At 51.3% G+C, this 17,366-nt stretch overlaps 2 protein-coding genes and 2 long non-coding RNA genes across 14 annotated transcripts in view; 2 read left to right on the top strand and 2 right to left on the bottom strand.

Moving 5' to 3' along the window:
• The window catches only part of HOXB3 (homeobox B3), a 55,199-nt gene extending 49,308 nt beyond the window's left edge, over positions 1-5,891 (top strand). For all 8 annotated transcript variants that reach the window (XM_070560579.1, XM_070560581.1, XM_070560577.1 and 5 more), the window contains 2 exons: positions 2,118-2,711; positions 3,570-5,891. In XM_070560579.1, the coding sequence (XP_070416680.1) occupies positions 2,264-2,711; positions 3,570-4,387 (1,266 nt within the window). In that variant the 5' untranslated portion in view covers positions 2,118-2,263 and the 3' untranslated portion in view covers positions 4,388-5,891. The remainder of the gene's footprint in view (positions 1-2,117; positions 2,712-3,569) is intronic.
• LOC139073904 (uncharacterized) lies at positions 968-2,834 on the bottom strand. Its single transcript, XR_011523055.1, has 2 exons — positions 2,731-2,834; positions 968-1,655 (listed from the first exon to the last, which is right to left on the bottom strand). It is a non-coding gene; the product is annotated as an uncharacterized lncRNA (long non-coding RNA).
• LOC139073902 (uncharacterized) lies at positions 3,501-10,966 on the bottom strand. Of its 4 annotated transcripts, none has more exons than XR_011523053.1 (7): positions 10,356-10,966; positions 8,034-10,251; positions 6,189-6,356; positions 5,121-5,271; positions 4,794-4,848; positions 4,319-4,381; positions 3,501-3,792 (listed from the first exon to the last, which is right to left on the bottom strand). It is a non-coding gene; the product is annotated as an uncharacterized lncRNA (long non-coding RNA). The 4 variants fall into 4 exon arrangements; XR_011523052.1 differs by having other exon boundaries at positions 6,268-6,356; XR_011523051.1 differs by having other exon boundaries at positions 3,501-4,381.
• On the top strand, positions 9,823-11,994 carry HOXB2 (homeobox B2). The gene is made up of 2 exons (XM_070560585.1): positions 9,823-10,216; positions 10,960-11,994. The coding sequence occupies exons 1-2, from the start codon at positions 9,823-9,825 to the stop codon at positions 11,631-11,633; spliced, it is 1,068 nt and encodes a 355-aa protein (XP_070416686.1). The 3' UTR covers positions 11,634-11,994.
• The last annotated feature ends 5,372 nt before the right edge of the window (positions 11,995-17,366 follow it).

Below are 17,366 nucleotides of genomic sequence, written 5' to 3'. Positions count from 1 at the left end.
GCCCTTAGGGCTCGGCCCTAGGCCAGGGTGTTGGGAACCTGCCGCCGCTAACCGTTTTAGCATCCTGAACGCTTTCTCTTCGCCTCCTTGGGCCAGCATAGCTAGTCGCCAGCCACCGCGGCAGCAGCGGTCGAGACTGCCCGGCGGCGGCAGCCAGGGGCTCACCCGGTCCACAGATCTTCCCGGCCCTGTCTCGCCGCCGGCGGAGGCTCCATTCTTTCCTATCTCATCTCTGGCTTCTCCGCTTCCCACACTTGCCTGGCCTCGGTCCTGCGATGGTTTGCGGGTTTATTGCAGGGGGAACGACAGGAATTTCGGCCCCAGGCGTCTAGTCAAATTATTGTTTTATTATTATTATTATCATCATTATCATTACTGCTGTAACAATCATTTAGACTAAATAAAGCCAGGGCCCAGCCAGCCAACCCCCTCCAACGTTTTTATTTCATTCTCCTTTCTATTAATAACAAACTCAAGTGATGCCTGTTAATTAATTCCCCCTTCAGCCAGGGCTGCTCCGAAGCTAATTTTGGTTAAATCATCAGAGGCTAATGGTAATAATAATAAAAGGATTGGGTCAGCCTGGTCAATTGAACTCCAGTGCTCCTCCCTGGAAGGACCTGCTGCTTTGCAGACCCATGTGCATTTCTCAGAAACAAATTCTTCCCAGAAACCAATCGGAGCTCAGGGCTACCCCAGCTCCCTTTTGAGTATAAATCTGTGCCATTAAGAAGGGAATTTATGTGTGGGAGGGACTTCCTTCACCCCTACTCCTTTTATTTTATTTTCCTATTTCTAGTTTTCTTTGGAGTTAACCAGCTGGGCTGAATGAGATTTAAGTAGTCCAAACTCACATGTCAGGAGAGAGGGTCAGTGTTGAAGTTTTCTGAAAAGTGATGGTGAGGGGTTGGGGAAGACAGATGGGGGGGGGTCATGCAGTCAGAAATTTCAGAAGAAATACACAAAATCCTAAGACAGCTTGAACCTTTATTTCTCTGGCACACTTTTAAAAGGCTGCATTAAAATGATGATTTTTTTTTTCTGTCTTGGAGAACTTCAGGAAACAGGGGTACCCTGTTTTCAACCCAGAGAATAATACTGTTCAGATTGCTTTGTTGACTTTCTTTTCTGCTAGGGAAAATTTTTCTCTTTTAGAAAGCCCTTTCCCATCTCTTGGTAGAAAAGTCCAGCAGTTATCCAATTTCTTTCTTCTTTTGGAGAAATCAAAGGAAACAGACTGTCAAGAAAAGGGTGGGAAAAAATTAAGTCTGATGAAAAAAATGAAGGGGAGGGGACCTGGGCCAAATGGTCACAGCACCACCCAGACTGGTCAGGGAAATTGAAACAATCCTGCTCCATTTGGGGGCCCATGAGGGCCGCTGGCTGCCGGCTTCCAGACTTGGCTGAGCAAAGACTCAGACCGGAGGTGGTGGTACCTGCACCATGGGCCATGGAGGAGGCTCTGTTCCGCTGGCTCTGGAGGTTAAAAATTTTGAAGAAGTTTCTAGGTCAGGCTGCTGTGGTCTTCATGAGGTGGGAGGGGAGGGAGAGGACCCTTCACACAGAAGGTTCTCTGCTCAACTTGCTTCTCCCTCCTGTCTCTTCCGGACATCCTGTTTTTTCTCCAGGCTAGACTCTGCTGGGGTGACAGAGACCTAGGTAGACAAGGAAGGAGGCAGAGGCCTCTCAGCTCAGAGGAGGGTGCTGATGATGCTTTTGTTTTGGTGTTTCCTGGTCTCCCCCGCTCCTTAAGACATCCTATCCCAGAATTGGGGGTGGGGGGAGGAAGGGAGAGGGAGGAGGAGAGGTCAGGGGCCAGTGCCCCGGCAGGAGAGCAGCAATGGCCCCTGCAGTAGTAAGATTCTATACTTAGGCAGTCCCCAAGGGAGTAGAGTCCTCATTTGTTAAGTCGAAATAAAAACTGGTGGGCCTTTTCTTTAAAATTAAAACGTTGAAATAAAAATTTCAGGTCAGGGAGGCGGGCTCAGCGTCTGCTGTGAAGATGTTGAGGTGGGGGAGAAGAGAAAACTATTGATGTCAGTTCCCTTTTCAGTCCGTAAGATGGATTCGTGCCCTAGTCCTCTTCTCCCCCTTGTGTCTCTTCTCTCACCCCGCAGGTCAGCCGCTCCGAACAGACCCGGGAGGAGGGGGGCGGGGGGGGGGGAGTCCGGCGCGCCACGTGACCCCCGGGGGTGCCAATGTCTGGTCGTGAGGGTATCAGGCTCTTGCAAGTTGCCACCCACTGCCCGGGCCTCGCCCAGCGATGCAGAAAGCCACCTACTACGACAACGCCGCGGCCGCACTCTTCGGAGGCTATTCCTCGTACCCTGGCAGCAATGGCTTCGGCTACGACGCTCCCCCCCAGCCCCCCTTCCAGGCCGCCACGCACCTGGAGGGCGACTACCAGCGCTCAGCGTGCTCGCTGCAGTCCCTGGGCAACGCCGCCCCGCATGCCAAGAGCAAGGAGCTCAACGGCAGCTGCATGAGGCCCGGCCTGGCCCCCGAGCCGCTGCCCGCCCCGCCCGGCTCGCCCCCGCCCAGCGCCGCACCCACCAGTGCCACTAGCAACAGCAGTAACGGGGGCGGGCCCGGCAAAAGCGGCCCCCCCAAGTGCGGTCCTGGCTCCAACTCCACCCTCACCAAACAGATATTCCCCTGGATGAAAGAGTCGAGGCAAACGTCCAAGGTGAAAAACAGCTCCCCCGGCACAGGTACCCGCTCTCTGCCTACCTCCTCGTCAGCTTTTGTCCGGGCCAGGAATGTCACTGTTATTCTAGCACCCAGCCCCTAGGCGCCCAGGCGGCGGCCTGGGAACAATATTAGGTGGCGGCGGCCGTGGCGCATTTCGGCCCCCCCCCCCACCACCACCTGATGACCCCTGACCCCGGCAACACCCTCTGCCTCCAGCCGCCTCCACCTGAGCTTCTGAGAGCTCCAGAAGGCCAGGGGCTCGGCCTCAGCCCTTCCAAGGCTGCGGAGGCAGGAGACGCTGCCAGTAGACGCAGAGTCGTCAACGATTGATTATTATTAAGTATGATTACTGTGGGTATTAATCACAATTGCTCGGGCGGCCCAGGGTCCCGGCCTCCAGGCATGGCAGTCTCTTCGCACCACATTTCCGTGCCCTGCCCACGAGTGTCCAGATTCCCCCTAAGGTTCTCCCCAGCCACCCACCCTATCCACAGGACGGGACGAGGTGTGTGTGGGGGGAGTGTCTTCCCAGACCTACAATTGGGGATGGGGCGGGGGAGAAGCGGGCGCGAGAAAACCCAGCCCTAAATAAATGGCCATGCGGCTCTGTCTGCGTGACATGATCAAATTTTCATAAGCTGGGGCAGCGAGAGGAGAACAGGTCTCTTAATAAATGCCACTATTATAGAGTGTCCGCTAATGCGACGGGCGTGGGGGGGGGGAGAGTGAGGAGGAGGCGGGGACGGGAAGGGGAGGGCGGCGGGGGCTCCGAGTCCAGGCCTGGATTTATTAAGAAACGATGCATTCAATTTCGGCGTGTTCAGTAATTATCTTTTATTTCATTTTCTCCCCTTCCCACCCCTCCCCCGCGGATCCAGCGGAGGGCTGCGGCGGCGGCGGCGGCAGCGGGGGCGGCGGCGGCGGCGGGGGAGGGGACAAGAGCCCCCCGGGGTCGGCAGCGTCCAAGCGGGCGCGGACGGCGTACACGAGCGCGCAGCTGGTGGAGCTGGAGAAGGAGTTCCACTTCAACCGCTACCTGTGCCGGCCGCGCCGCGTGGAGATGGCCAACCTGCTGAACCTCAGCGAGCGGCAGATCAAGATCTGGTTCCAGAACCGGCGCATGAAGTACAAGAAGGACCAGAAGGCCAAGGGCCTGGCCTCGTCGTCTGGGGGCCCGTCCCCCGCCGGCAGCCCCCCGCAGCCCATGCAGTCCACGGCCGGCTTCATGAACGCCTTACACGCCATGACCCCCAGCTACGAGAGCCCGTCCCCGCCCGCCTTTGGCAAAGGCCACCAGAATGCCTACGCGCTGCCCTCCAACTACCAGCCCCCTCTCAAAGGCTGCGGCGCCCCGCAAAAGTACCCGCCGACCCCGGCGCCCGATTACGAGCCCCACGTCCTCCAAGCCAACGGGGGCACCTACGGGACGCCCACCATGCAGGGCAGCCCAGTGTACGTGGGCGGGGGCGGCTACGCGGATCCGCTGCCGCCCCCTGCCGGCCCCTCCCTCTATGGCCTCAACCACCTTTCCCACCACCCTTCGGGGAACCTGGACTACAACGGGGCGCCCCCTATGGCCCCCAGCCAGCACCACGGACCCTGCGACCCACACCCCACCTACACAGACCTCTCCTCTCACCATGCGCCTCCTCCTCAGGGTAGAATCCAAGAAGCGCCCAAATTAACACACCTGTGATGGGAGAGGGAGGGCAGGAGGGGCGAGATCGTGGGGGTGGGGAGAGGCAAAAGAGGCAAGGGCTATGGAGCTCTGGGGGGCAGCTTGGAAGTCTGAAAGAGGAAGCCGGGAGGAGGTAGCCAGGCTTCCTGGGAAGAACGGGCCTGGAGCTCCTTCTCCTTCCTTGGCTTGAGAAGTTGCTTTTTTAAAGTTCTCCAACCCTTGTTCCATCTGCCTGCCAACCCGTCGGAGAAGAATCCGCAGCAGATTGGAGATGACCCTATCAACCCTAGGGCTCCAGCAGTACCCCGTTGGAATTCCATGCTCGTTGGAGAGTGGGGTAGAGGAAGGAGGAGATAGAGAAACAAGGCAAAGAAGCACATTTTCAAAAACAGACAAGATGGCTAGGCCATCACCAACAACTTACTTTCCATCTCTGTAGGTTACGCCTCCAAATCTTGAATTTTTTTCCCTCAATTCTCCTTTTAAAAAAAGTAAGAAAACACATTTCAAATCCAAGGGCACAAACCCCACCCCCTCCTACTTCCCTGAAGCCTCAAATTTCCTCCCATCTATTTGAGGTTTATTGGGCACTCCCTCCATTTCCAGCCTCGTATTTTTCTGCTCTACGATATTAATATCTATACGCTGCCCCCCTCAATTACAGATTCCAGAGGGCTCAGGGATGGTGAGAGATCCTGGAAGTCAGAGCTGTCTATATTATAAATATATATTTTTTTCTTTTATGGAAAACCTGGGAGGTGAGGGCAGGCAAGTCGTCAGGACTGAAGCTCTGTCACTTCTGCTGCCTCCCATCTCAGCTCCAGGTCCATCGCCCTCTCTCCACAGCAGGCAATCAGCGACACGAGGTTCTACACTTTTCTTTTCTTCTGTTGCTCTCTTGACTTAACGTGAAAACAGGGTATATTTTAACAAACTGTCTGTCCCAGGCAGGAGCTGCAGCTGGGCCTGCGCCTTGCTCAATCTCCTGACAGGACACTTTTGTTGCACTTAGAGTTTACATTTTAATGGATATAAAAACAACTGTGAGAGATGCCTGGGCCTGCAGGAGTCCAGCATCGCTCAAAAAGCGTGTGTTCTAGTGAACATTTTCATATATATTTATTGGTTATAGCTTGTTAAAATATTTTCTTTTTTGTATTATTTATCCCCCTACATTATGTATTTATATGAGGGAAAAAAGGAAAAAATTGTACTTTTTTTTAGTATTTACTTGTTATAAAGGACGTTGTGTTTCCTGTCATGTAAAACCAGCTATTTTAGTTATTATTGTACTCTAGAAAAGAGCTGTAGATTTATGTTACCCTCGTACTTATGAGCAATTGTAATTAGTTCTAAAAGGCATGAACTCAGCTCCTAATTGTCACTGTATAGTCCTGAATTTGTAGAATTAGAGTTAATTCCCTCTTGGAACTTTCTTTGTTCTTCTGTAGTTACTTTTTTCCTTACTTAAAAGGGTTGTCTGTCAAACAATTCTTGAATAAACTTTCTGTTATCAATTTTATCTTGTCCTGGTGGTCCAATTTAGATAGCAGAGGGAGGCTACTGACTGCGGACTTCCCCCGAGGGAAGAAGGACACTGAAGACCCTCTCCTGGCCTTTTTGTCCACTGCCCAGGCCCTCACCTCCCCCTTGCTGTCTCAGGTTTATATAGTTTTTCTCACTCACAGGAGCCTGGAACATTCTGCCAACTTCTTTAGCTAAGATTCAAGTAACAAGTTGGGGAAAAGGGACTCTTGGGTGCTTTCTTTGGGCCTTTCTGTTTGGCTTCTTTGCCTCTTAGTTTTTCTCATTCATTGACCTTTTGTCCCCTGGCTCCTTTGGCCACAACCTCCTCGCCCCCCCTTCTCCACCATCAACAAAAAAATCTGGCCGATTACTGCTTCTTCCACGCAACCTAAACTTCACAGTTCTCTTCCGGAGCTACAAAGAAGTCGTCACGTGACCCGAAGCCCAACCACCATTGGGTCTAAAATGAAAACAAAGGAAAATGATTAATCTAAAAAAAAAAAAAATCTGAGGCTTAGACTTCTCAGGTCAAACCTTAAAACTAAAGTGAAATTAAATCACTAAATAAAACTCGGGGTGGAGGGAGAGGAGGTGCATTTGATTTCCCCGCCAGGGAAAGGGGAGAGGAGGAGGTGGGAGATGCTGCTGGATCCACGCGTAAATAAAATGGTCCCCAGGCTAATGTGCGCCTCTGTTTCCACGATCCTCGGGAAAACTTCATTTCTCAGTCGTGGTTCCATAAAAGTTTTATCACATTGGAGCGAGGATAGAGAGGGTCTGTCAAAGATGAAATGTCACCGCCGCGTCGCTGGAGCCGATAAGAGCGACGAGACAGGGCGGCTGAAATATGGAGCTAATTCGTTGAAAGAGAAGCGAGGGCTGCTTGCTGAAGAGTTGCATAATTCTAATTGTGAGCGATGCGCCCGCACTGCTTAATTAGGAGCATATATTTGGCGGTAGTGATGGCGGTGGTTGGGTGGGGGGAGTGTCGGTGAGACTCGTTCCAGGCCCTCAGCCTTAAAGCGATGGCTCATTTTCATTTTTATGTTGCATCCTGGCAGTCCAAGGTTAGTAATTACAGTCTTTATGCAACAATAAATAACAATAAAAATGCAACCTGAATTCTACACCCTCCTACTCACCACCACCACCACCACCAAGTAAGATTTTAAGCGGACTGCGCTCATTCAAGCAGCAAGCAATTTAGCATTGGGTCAGCCTATAATTTAAAGGCATAAGAGCGTGCAAAGTTTGGGATCAAATAACGCTCAAGGGTTTTTCTTTCTGTCTGTCTTTCTCTCTTCCTCTTCCCTGAATAACATTTTCTGAATGATGTAACTAGATGAAGCGCCATGTTTGGCTCTGTGGGTGGATTATGTATCTAGTAGGAGAGAGGTAGGCCAAGAGAGAGAATTTAGCTCCAGTTCGAAAACCAGAGGTTTGGCTTGACGCTGGCATTGCAAACCAGAAAAATAAAGGCCGACTTGGCCTGGTGTCCCCTACCCTTCTCTCTGCGAGATTCCAGGCGCTAGCTAAGCAGCCAAAGTCGTGGGGAAAATATCTGTGCTGTAAGACTCACAGCACAACAGAGGGGCGGGGAAGCGGTCTCCAGAAAGGGGGGTTCTCTTGGCCCCTTTTCACACCCAAGTTTTCTGCTGTTCTCTAATCTGGCTGTAAAATCTGTCAGCAGGGTTAGAGAAAGCTGTATTTCCTGCAGGGACAGTCTCTCCCGGAGTTGTTTCCGAGAGGAGCGCGCTTGGCTCTGCAGCCAGCTGGAGAGGCTGTGAAAAAAACTTCCAGGGCTTCTCAAGGGGGTGGCCCGAGGGAGAATCCTCTCTCAGGCCTCACTGCACAACTTCCAGACAACTCCTATTCGGATTCTTCGCTGTCCACCCCCACCCACGACCCCACCCACACCCATATCCCCATCCCCATCCACGCCTCCAAGTGGCAAAACTTGCTTGCTTTGGAACCAGACACAACCGTCTCTGGCCAGTTCGCCCAGTTCAAAGCAGCTCTCTCTGTTCTGAGCCCTCCAGAGCCTGCAGCCCCCACCTCCAACTCCCCTTTCTCCATCCTGGCTCTCTTCCACCCCCACCCTTCCCCTCAGACTTCTCTGTCGTTTTTAAATACTCACCGCCACCCACGCGGCTGGCTGTTACATTGACAGAAAGTTTCCAGTTCCAGCTCCGGGCTGAGTTGCCATTTCTCTGCTAACCAGCCTTCTCCTCGCTGGGCGTCAGAGAGCCAGGAGGGGGAGGGGAGGCCAGAGCCGTGGGAGTTCTCCAGACAAACTTTCCACCCAACTTAGCGCCCTTCCCTCTGTCCCCATTTCCCATCTGTTTCCCCGCTCTCCCGGAATCACCTTTCTCTTTTGCTAACACCCCCCACCCCCAGGCCTTTTAAAGGGATGTGGAATTTCGGCTGTTCCCTCTGCTTTCCCAAAGAGCCAAATTCTTTGATGCCATCGGAGGGAGCTGTCAGGGGGCTAAGATTGATCGCCTCATCTCCTCTCGGTCCCTCTGACCCACTTATTTAAAAATCTTCCCCCAGATCGACTTTTCATTTTCTGCTTTGAGATCTAGTTTCCCACCAATTGCTTGGGGCCCTGAGTCTCGTGCCCCCTCCCTCCAGTAAATTAACAGCACTCCCTAAAGTTCAGACAAACGTGGTCTCCTCAAAAGAAATTAAAAAAAATTTTTCCCAAGGTGCCAGAAGTGGAATATCATCTCAGTGGTAATTTCCACCCTTTCCACGTTCAAGGAATTCTTTCTTGCCAAGGATTTCTTTTTTTTTACTAGCACAATGGCAAAAAGTGTGTGGGGGGGAGTCTCTTTGTCCTGGGGGGGAAAGGCCTCCCCCCATACATTGACCTGAGCTTTGAGAGCGCTCAGAGTTAAATTGGCGGCTACCTTGGTGGTTGTTCATGTCCCTGGATATACATGCAGATACAGGCTTGAGGCTTGAATGAGTGCGTATGCATCTTACACCCTGCCTGCTGGAGGTGTGGTAGAGGAGGGCAGATGCCTCCAGGTGAGGAAGGCAGGTGGACATAGAGCAGGGGCAGAGCTGCAAACCCTGGGCAGAGAAGGGACTGAGACCACACAGCTATGGAGGCCAGAGGCCCAAAAGGACCCCTCACCATCCATCTCACTCCTCTGTGTCAGCCTGGGAGTGCCTGTCGATTTTCCGGGATTTATCTGTTGCTTTTGGGGGTTGGGGCGGGATAGTGATACTGATGATTGTAAATCTCTTCTCTTACTTATTACACCTTAACACTGACCTTTCCCAAAGAGTGGAAGCCTCTTTCTACTACCTCTTCCTCTCACAGTGAGATCCTCACTCAGGTTTCCTTTTTTTGGGGGGGGGGAGGGGAAGAGAATGTAAAGAGAGCATTAATTTACTGTATTAAAAAATAAAAAATATTTGGAAAAGAGGAATATTTTTTCCCTTAGATTCTCTTGTTTCTTGGGCTTCCAGAACCTCTGAAGGGGATGAGGGAAAGGTTCCTCTAGTTTTTCTGGAGAAAGGGAGGCATTGGAGAGAAGGCGTGTAGGACTAGGGGGCTCTTGGTGTCCAGGTCGTGGTCCTCTAGAGTTTTTGAATCAATTAAAGCAAATAATGCTCTCTGTTTTCCACTAGGCCCAGACGAGCGATTGGCCAAGGCCAGTCCCGTGACCACGAATTCCCTGCAATTTCGCTGGAGTCCTGGGTTTAATAGAGAGAGTCCCCATACGCTTGTATTTATCAGCAATATACAATTATAAAGGCCCAAAATTAAAAAAAAAAAAAAAAAAGAGAGCGCAAAATCCCTCCTCCCAAAATCGCTCCATCATATAAACCTGGGGGGGGCAGGAGGGGGGGTCCCTTCCGATCCTCCCTCCTGACGCCCCCCCAGCAGGCCCCCTCCCCCACCATTGAAAGCCATGAATTTTGAATTTGAGAGGGAGATTGGGTTTATAAACAGCCAGCCATCGCTCGCCGAGTGTCTGACTTCCTTCCCCGCTGTCTTGGAGACATTTCAAACTTCATCAATCAAGGAGTCGACATTAATTCCTCCTCCTCCTCCTTTCGAGCAAACCTTCCCCAGTCTCCAGCCCGGCGCCTCCACCCTTCAGAGACCCGGGAGCCAAAAGCGAGCCGAAGATGGGCCCGCTCTGCCGCCGCCGCCGCCGCCGCCGCCGCCGCTCCCCGCCGCCCCTCTGGCCCCCGAGTTCCCTTGGATGAAAGAGAAGAAATCCGCCAAGAAACCCAGCCAATCCGCCACGTCTCCTCCGGCCGCCTCTTCCCTCCCGGCCTCCGGGGTCGGATCGCCAGCAGGTCGGTAAGCGGGGTAGGCGTGGGGTGAGGGGCAGCTGGAAGAGGGGGGAGAAAGATCGATGAGGGAGGTAGAAAAGGTGGCTAGCCTATTGGGGTTCCTTGCCCTTGTCGATTCCAGGGACGAGGAAGCAGTATATACCGCTGGGGTTCAGGCCTGGTCGCTGCCAGCATTTTTTTTTCCTTACAGCAGCTTTTGGAAGTTGGCTGGGGAAGAGCTTTTTCTCTCCTAGAAGAAAAGGATTCGATGGAGGTTTTCACCTTTATCTGAGTGGAGGAATGAATGTGTTGTTGCTGGGGTTGAGTCTAGGGGCAGGAAAAGCTTCATTCAGTCCCATCTTCCCCAGCTCCAAGACAAGAGGAGGAATTTGAGAGCTGGGAGGAAAAGGGGTGGGAAACAATCTTTATGAGCCCTCTCCTCGGGTTGAGTTGGAAAGTGCTGAATTGAGAGGTGCACTCGGAGGACTTGGGAGGGGGGCTCTGAGGTTCTGGGGGCGAAGAGGAGCCGCTCCCTACCCCCTGCGTGGGCCGTGGGCGGCTCTCTGAATGCTTTGCCCTGCCCTGGTCTGGGTCTGCCGGCGAGAGGTAGACGGGAAAGAACGGAGAGCGAGCTGCCTGGGTAGGCGAGAAGGCCGGGGGTTACTGCTGAAATTGTTTTTGGCAGATATAGTCGTCTTTATTTCGGCTAAACTAAGGTTGGCCCGAGGACACGGCCCGCTCTGACGCCGAGCCTGCTTTCCCTGTAGATGGTCCGGCAGTGCCGGAGGCTGCCGGCGGCGGGGCGCGCAGGCTGCGCACGGCTTACACCAACACGCAGCTGCTGGAGCTGGAGAAGGAATTCCACTTTAACAAGTACCTGTGCCGGCCGCGCCGCGTCGAGATCGCGGCCTTGCTGGACCTCACCGAGAGGCAGGTCAAAGTCTGGTTCCAGAACCGGCGCATGAAGCACAAGCGGCAGACACAGCACCGAGAGCCGCCCGACGGGGAGCCAGCCTGCCCAGGAGCCCTGGAGGACAGTGGCGAGCCGGCCGACGAGCCCGTGGCCAGCCCCGGCTGCCACTCCGCCTCGCGGGCGGCGCGGGACGCCTGCTCTCACCCGCCCGAGGTCGCGCCGCGTCCCCCGGGCCCCCTGCCTTTGGCCTCTCGCGTGGAGGACGCGGCTGCGCCGAGCCCCGGCTGCGCCCTGCGCCGGGCCGGCGGGCTGGAGCCCGAGCCGCTGCCGGAAGACGCCTGCCCGGAGCGGCAGGACTCGCCTTTCCTGCCCGACCTCGACTTCTTCGCGGCCGATTCCTGTCTCCAGCTGTCCGGAGGCTTCTCCCCCAGCCTACAAGGCTCGCTCAACAGCCCGGTTCCCTTTTCCGAGGAAGAGCTGGACTTCTTCACCAGCACCCTCTGTGCCATCGACCTGCAGTTCCCCTGACCCGCTTCGTGCTCCCGGCCCTTTCCACCCCCGGTCCCCTGGGCTGTCTGCTGGAAAACCCGAGGACCCCACCCCCAAGTCTTTTAGACTTTGTTTTTTGCTACAATTCAGGTATTATTGAATTAGTGTTTAATCCACTTCATTTCTTCTTCTCTCTAAAATATTGGTCACTCGGGCGTCTTTTAAAAATCAAAACGGAAAAATTCCGTTTGGCAGACTCCTTCCAACAAAATCTCAGGAATAAACTCTAGGGGGGACTTTCTTAAAAAAGAATTAGAGGAACCTATTTTCCTCTTTTTTTTTTGTTGTTTTAGACGGTAGATTATTTATTAAAATTCTTTAATAATAGGAAAATGGAAAAGTATTTATTGTACATTATTTTCATAGATTAAATAAATGTCTTTATAATACAAAAACGAGTGTTTGTGTTGGGACCCAGCCCCTGTCGCCGCATCCCCTGGGCCGGCCCTCCCTCAGGACCTGCGCGACGTTTGTCTGGCCTTGGGCCGGCTAAGTCCGGCTGGTACAAAAGTGGCCTTAGATGGCCGCCGCTTCTCCGCCCGCAGCTCTAGAAAGAGTCTGGAGTTTGCTGGAAGTTCCGTCACCTCGCCAGCCCCTAACAGACGGCCTTTGGCCCTGCGCGGGTGTTCCCGGGCCTCTGCTTAGACAGAAAGGTGGGCGGGAGGAGGGAGAGGCTGTGCTGCCAACGGAAGAAGGTGCAAGGAGAGGCGGCCTGGGGACAGGCTTTGGAGCCGTGGCGCGGGGCGCCGAGGTTCAGCTGAATTGGGAGGGACCCTAGGGTTTCCCAGGCTTCTCGCTTCAGTGCCCCAAGCGGGGTGGAGGAGCTTTTTGCCCCGCAAGGCAGGAAACCTGGGGATGCGAAGAAGCCTGGGGACATGGGCCGGGCCAAGGAGTGGAGTGGGGGTCGTGGGGTTTTCTCTGGAAGCGTGGCCTGGTGTCCGGGATGGTAACTGGCCTCCAAGAGGGCAAGAAAGGAGGCCGGGCACCAATGCTCTTTGACCCCGCAGTCACCCTAGGGCTCCTGGGGTTGGGAGAGCGGCCGAGGAACGGTGGGGCGACAAGCCCAGGGAGGCCCGGGCGGCGTTGGGAGGCGCTTGGCCTGCAGGGAGGGAAGGAGGAGCGAGGAGAGCGGGAGGGAGACAGGGAAGCAAAGAAGATGCTCAAAATGGCGCTGGGGCCGCGCGGCTGGGAGGGTGAGCGACGAGATTGTGGCGGCCATGACAGCCGCTTCTGGACGCGCGGGTCCCAGCCCGGGCATCCGTCTCCGCTCCCGCCTTCTCCTTTACGGATCTTCCCGACGACATTAAAAAAAAAAAGGAGCCAGGGAGCCTCCTTTTAGTTTTTCTTTTTGTTTAAAAAATGAGCCCAACGGATGCTGAGGCCGCGAGATGGACGGAAAGTCCGCGCGGGGTGGGAAGGGGAGGGGGCGAGCGGCGGCTCTGCAGGCCCGGGTCTGCCTCGCCGAGTCTGACTTTTGATCTTCGCTCTGGGATTTGAAGCCCTGCCAGAGCTTACTCCAAATGCAAACCTACCTGTCTTCACCAACAACTTCATTTGCCATCTCAACACTGTCTCCTATCCCCAATTGCACCCTGCCTGGCTCCTTGCAAACCTGGTAAGCGGGAAGCAAGCATCGATCTCCCCCATCTGCCTCCTGGTTTGTTCTGGGGAACGTGGAGATTTAAAGGGCCCTGGAAAGCCATCCATCCTGCTTAGGTTTATTTAACATTTCTCCGGCTCAGAAACAGACACCACCAGGCTACCTCCCCGGCAGATGCTGCCCTTCTCTCAAAGCAGTTTATTTCCTGGGCCTCCCAGACTTTCCTCTGGACCAGCAGGACAGAAACTTGGAGTACCAGGCACCGAGAGGCAACAACTGTCAGGAAAAGCCAGGAGCCAGCATAGGTCGTAACACGTAGGACTAGACAGGCCCCAGCATATTTTTTAACTGGTCCCTCAGTGTGGAAAGTCCACACATTTTATTCAGCTGGAATTTAATCCCTTAAACTGTCTTAATATAGAATTCATCTCCTGCATTAAATAATCTTATGTCATGTTAAATTGCACTCATTTCTTTCATAAATAAATTAATATAGAACAATTAGATGTGTTATTATAATAATATTGTGTATCTTATTAGTTTATTTTCCCTCATAAAATATATAGGTAAGAAATAAATTCAATATATTAAAGTAATAATACACAGCTTATTGGCTTGTGTGTTTATTTTCCCCATAAATAAGTGAATATACAATATATTAAAACCACACTATACATCTCATTGGGCTGGGTGTTTATTTCTCCATAAAATATGCCCAGAGGCAGTGTTTAACATCTTAAAAATCACAGCACATAGCCATCTCTACACTAACAAAATGATACAGACATTTCAGCTGGGGCTTTGATTTCTATGGACAGCCAAACTGGATAATTTGGTCTAATTAAAAATGCTCTTTCACCTATAGCTGGTTGTTACAAAGATCAAGAATACCAGAAGGATCTTGCTAATTGCCTACCTTCCAACTTTCTTTGGTCAAAAGCAGAGCACCCTTCATCAATGCCAAAAATGTGGGGTCCGCTCTGCTGGAGAGAATTCACATGCTGGGATCATGGCTTGGTCTGCAATACCCAGGGGCCTCAGAGGCTCCAGTTCTTTGAGAGCCTTACTGCTCCATGGACCAGCAGCAGAGCACTACCTGTGAGCCAGTTAGAAATGCAGAATCTTAGGCTCCACTCCAAACCTACTGAATCAAAATCTCAGGTTAACAGATCTCCACGTAATTTATAGGCAACATTAAAGTTTGAGAAGTACTGCCAGATACTGCAGTACCTTGCTTCCTGCCTTCCTTTCATGCTTAAGAATTTTTGACCCACTTTACCTGACCCCTGCCTTTCCATCCTCTCCAACCCAAACCAGTGGCCCAAAGGGCAAGAAAGCTCAGCTCCTGCCTGAGGCTGCATCAGTCCTGAGTCCTCACTGCCAAAGTACATGGGGAGCCAGGAGGGTCCAGCCAAAGGCTCACTCTACCTGTTTAGATCTAGGTATTTCGTGTATCCTGGGGGTGAGAAGCAACCAATCCAGAGAATCAGTAAGTCTAGCATTTCCCTTGGTTGATTATTAGAGAGGAGTTGGAACTCTTTTTACAGGCAACACTCAAGGCTTTCTCTCCTCTTCTTTCCCATATTCACAAAACTCCCCATCTCTGATGCCACTACAGCAGAACAAAGAGGCAATGCATTTCCAGAAGGAGGTGACTCCTGTTTTCAATCTCCCCACCCAATTTCAAATTCAAAGGAATGCCTGGCAATTTAGGATTCATCAAGAATTGGGATTCAGGATGCTTGTATCCCAAATTAGCTCCTTCTCCTTGTTTTGTCTCTGGGGTCATCCTCTTTAGACTGAGTTTTCCTGGCTGGCTATGGAGAAGGAGGGAGAAGAGGAGGGGTTCCCAGAAAAGGCAGTAGACCCCCCAGTGATGGCAGGTTAGAGGGCACCGCCAGGCAGCTGTGCTCACTCATCCCGTCCTGATTGGGGCAGGGCTCCTCTTGGGTGAGGACCAACTGTGAGTGGTCTGTAGCACAGACTGGTTCTAAATGGGCTGTGGTTGCAGTGGGAAGGTTTCAGTGGAGTCCCCAAAGCGGCAGGTCAGTCTGCCCTGCTCTTGGTGAGTCATTCTTTTAAGAAGAATGGTTCATTAATATTATGGTGAAAGCAAAGGACCATTAGATTGAGGAATTATTCGAAATCATGATAACCTTGAGTCATTAAAAAAAAATTTAACTTATGCCTGTGCGAGTCCCTTCCCCTTTCCAGACCTCAGTTTCTCCATCTGTAAAATAAATGGAAGAACTAAATGACTCTAATCTCCTCTGCAGCAATATATGCCAAAAGTATACTTGTTAGTCTTCACAAAATGTATTAAGTATTTCAGTTCGCACATTCCTCTTTGGCGGCTCGGGGTTTACCGGTTCAGATCCCGGGTGCAGACATGGCACCGCTTGGCAAGCCATGCTGTGGTAGGTGTCCCACGTATAAAGCAGAGGAAGATGGGTACGGATGTTGGCTCAGGGCCGGTCTTCCTCAGCAAAAAGAGGAGGATTGGCAGTAGTTAGCTCAGGGCTAATCTTCCTCAAAAAAAATAATATAAAATAAAAAATAAGTATTTATTACGGCTGGTGTCATGTGCTTTAAAATGGAGGCGGTGACTCGATGTTTGACAATAATCCACCTCTCCAGTATCCGGTAGAGCCATTTTAACAAATATTAATTCCTATCTTTACAACAAGAATCATGCTCCCAATCATTATTTAAATGAATGGGGCAAGAAATCTTTTCAACAAGCGTGTAATTGGATGCAGTGCTGTGTGCCAGGTGCCAGGTATTCAAAAAATATGAGTATTAAGAAGTGTCCTAGCCACGTTTTCCTCTGGCTTCATCCTCTGCCACCTTCCCCAACATTTAGTTACGTTTACTCTTGTTTGAAAAAGAGGAGGACATTTTATACAAAAAAAAAAAAAAAAAAGAAAGAAAAGCCACCAAACTTCTTCTTTGACATGGTGTACTAGACCTTAAAAGTCTCCTTTAGTGAGGTTTTATCTGGTTGCTGGGGCATCAGCATAGGTACAAATTCTGTGTCTCTCTAAACAGCCCTGTTGAATTCTTCTGCCCACCTTTGCACTGGGTCTCTGACAAGTACTCACTCGATGGCCCCGCTGTACATCTTCCTGAAATGGGCAGTGGTCAAATACATGTCCTCAGTTTGCAGAAGGCAGCCTTTAGGGCCTACATTATCCCCTCTACCTGCTGTGGCTGGTGTGGCCCAAATCCTCCATTGACCCCTCCAGCCATCCTGCCCCTCCCGCCCCTCCCCCCATCCCTCTCTCCATGCTCAGTGCTAAGGCACATACTTAGTGCCTGAAGAAAATCGAACAAGCTGCTTCCTCCTCCTCCGAGAGAGTCAACAGTGAAATAGCCCTCTTAACACCTTCTCTAACTCGAACCATCACAGCAAAATTATTCAGATACAAATTCAGCTTGATCAGTAGTTTGATGAGGTTTCCAAAGTGAGTATTTTGGCCAAAAGTACCACACTTGGATAAACCCAATTAAGTAGAAAATTATTTCAATTCTTTATGTCACTCTGATCTTTCCTTTTAGGAAGATCCCAACTCTCTGACTTACTTTTCACTACAGATGAAAATGTACATCCTGTTGATCTATCTGGATCATAGAAGTCAGGTCCCCCCTCCCCAGGGAAGGACACTTTCTAAGATAAACCCCTCGAGGAAGGAGAGACAACAGCCTCCTGGAAAATTTTTCCCAAATATTTGGAAGGTCAGGAAGTTCTTGCTAATATCCAGCTTCAAACCTTTCTGCTGCAATTTTCACTTGGATTCTTTATAGATGCATAATATTAGGCTTTAGTTTTCAAAAAACTCTTCAGCTTAGAAGAAAATCCTTTGCCTAAACAGAGCTAAACTTCTCAATGCTCAATGAAATTTGCATATGATAAAGTACATGTCGTATAATACATGGAGATATGTTACATGAAAATATAGTACATATGCTATTTTCCTATGACATATTTCTATATTTTAATATGCTAGTTATTTAAAAAAACAGAAGACTGACATACTATTTCAGAATGTGCATGTAAATGTTAATATCGTACATTTATAGAGTTCTCTACGGTTTGTATTTTCTTGTTTGCT

Source organism: Equus przewalskii, chromosome 10 (genome assembly GCF_037783145.1).
Source record: "Equus przewalskii isolate Varuska chromosome 10, EquPr2, whole genome shotgun sequence".
Taxonomy (NCBI): Eukaryota; Metazoa; Chordata; class Mammalia; order Perissodactyla; family Equidae; genus Equus; species Equus przewalskii.
Note: the sequence above shows the minus strand (reverse complement) of the source record. Positions and strands in the feature narration are given on the sequence as shown.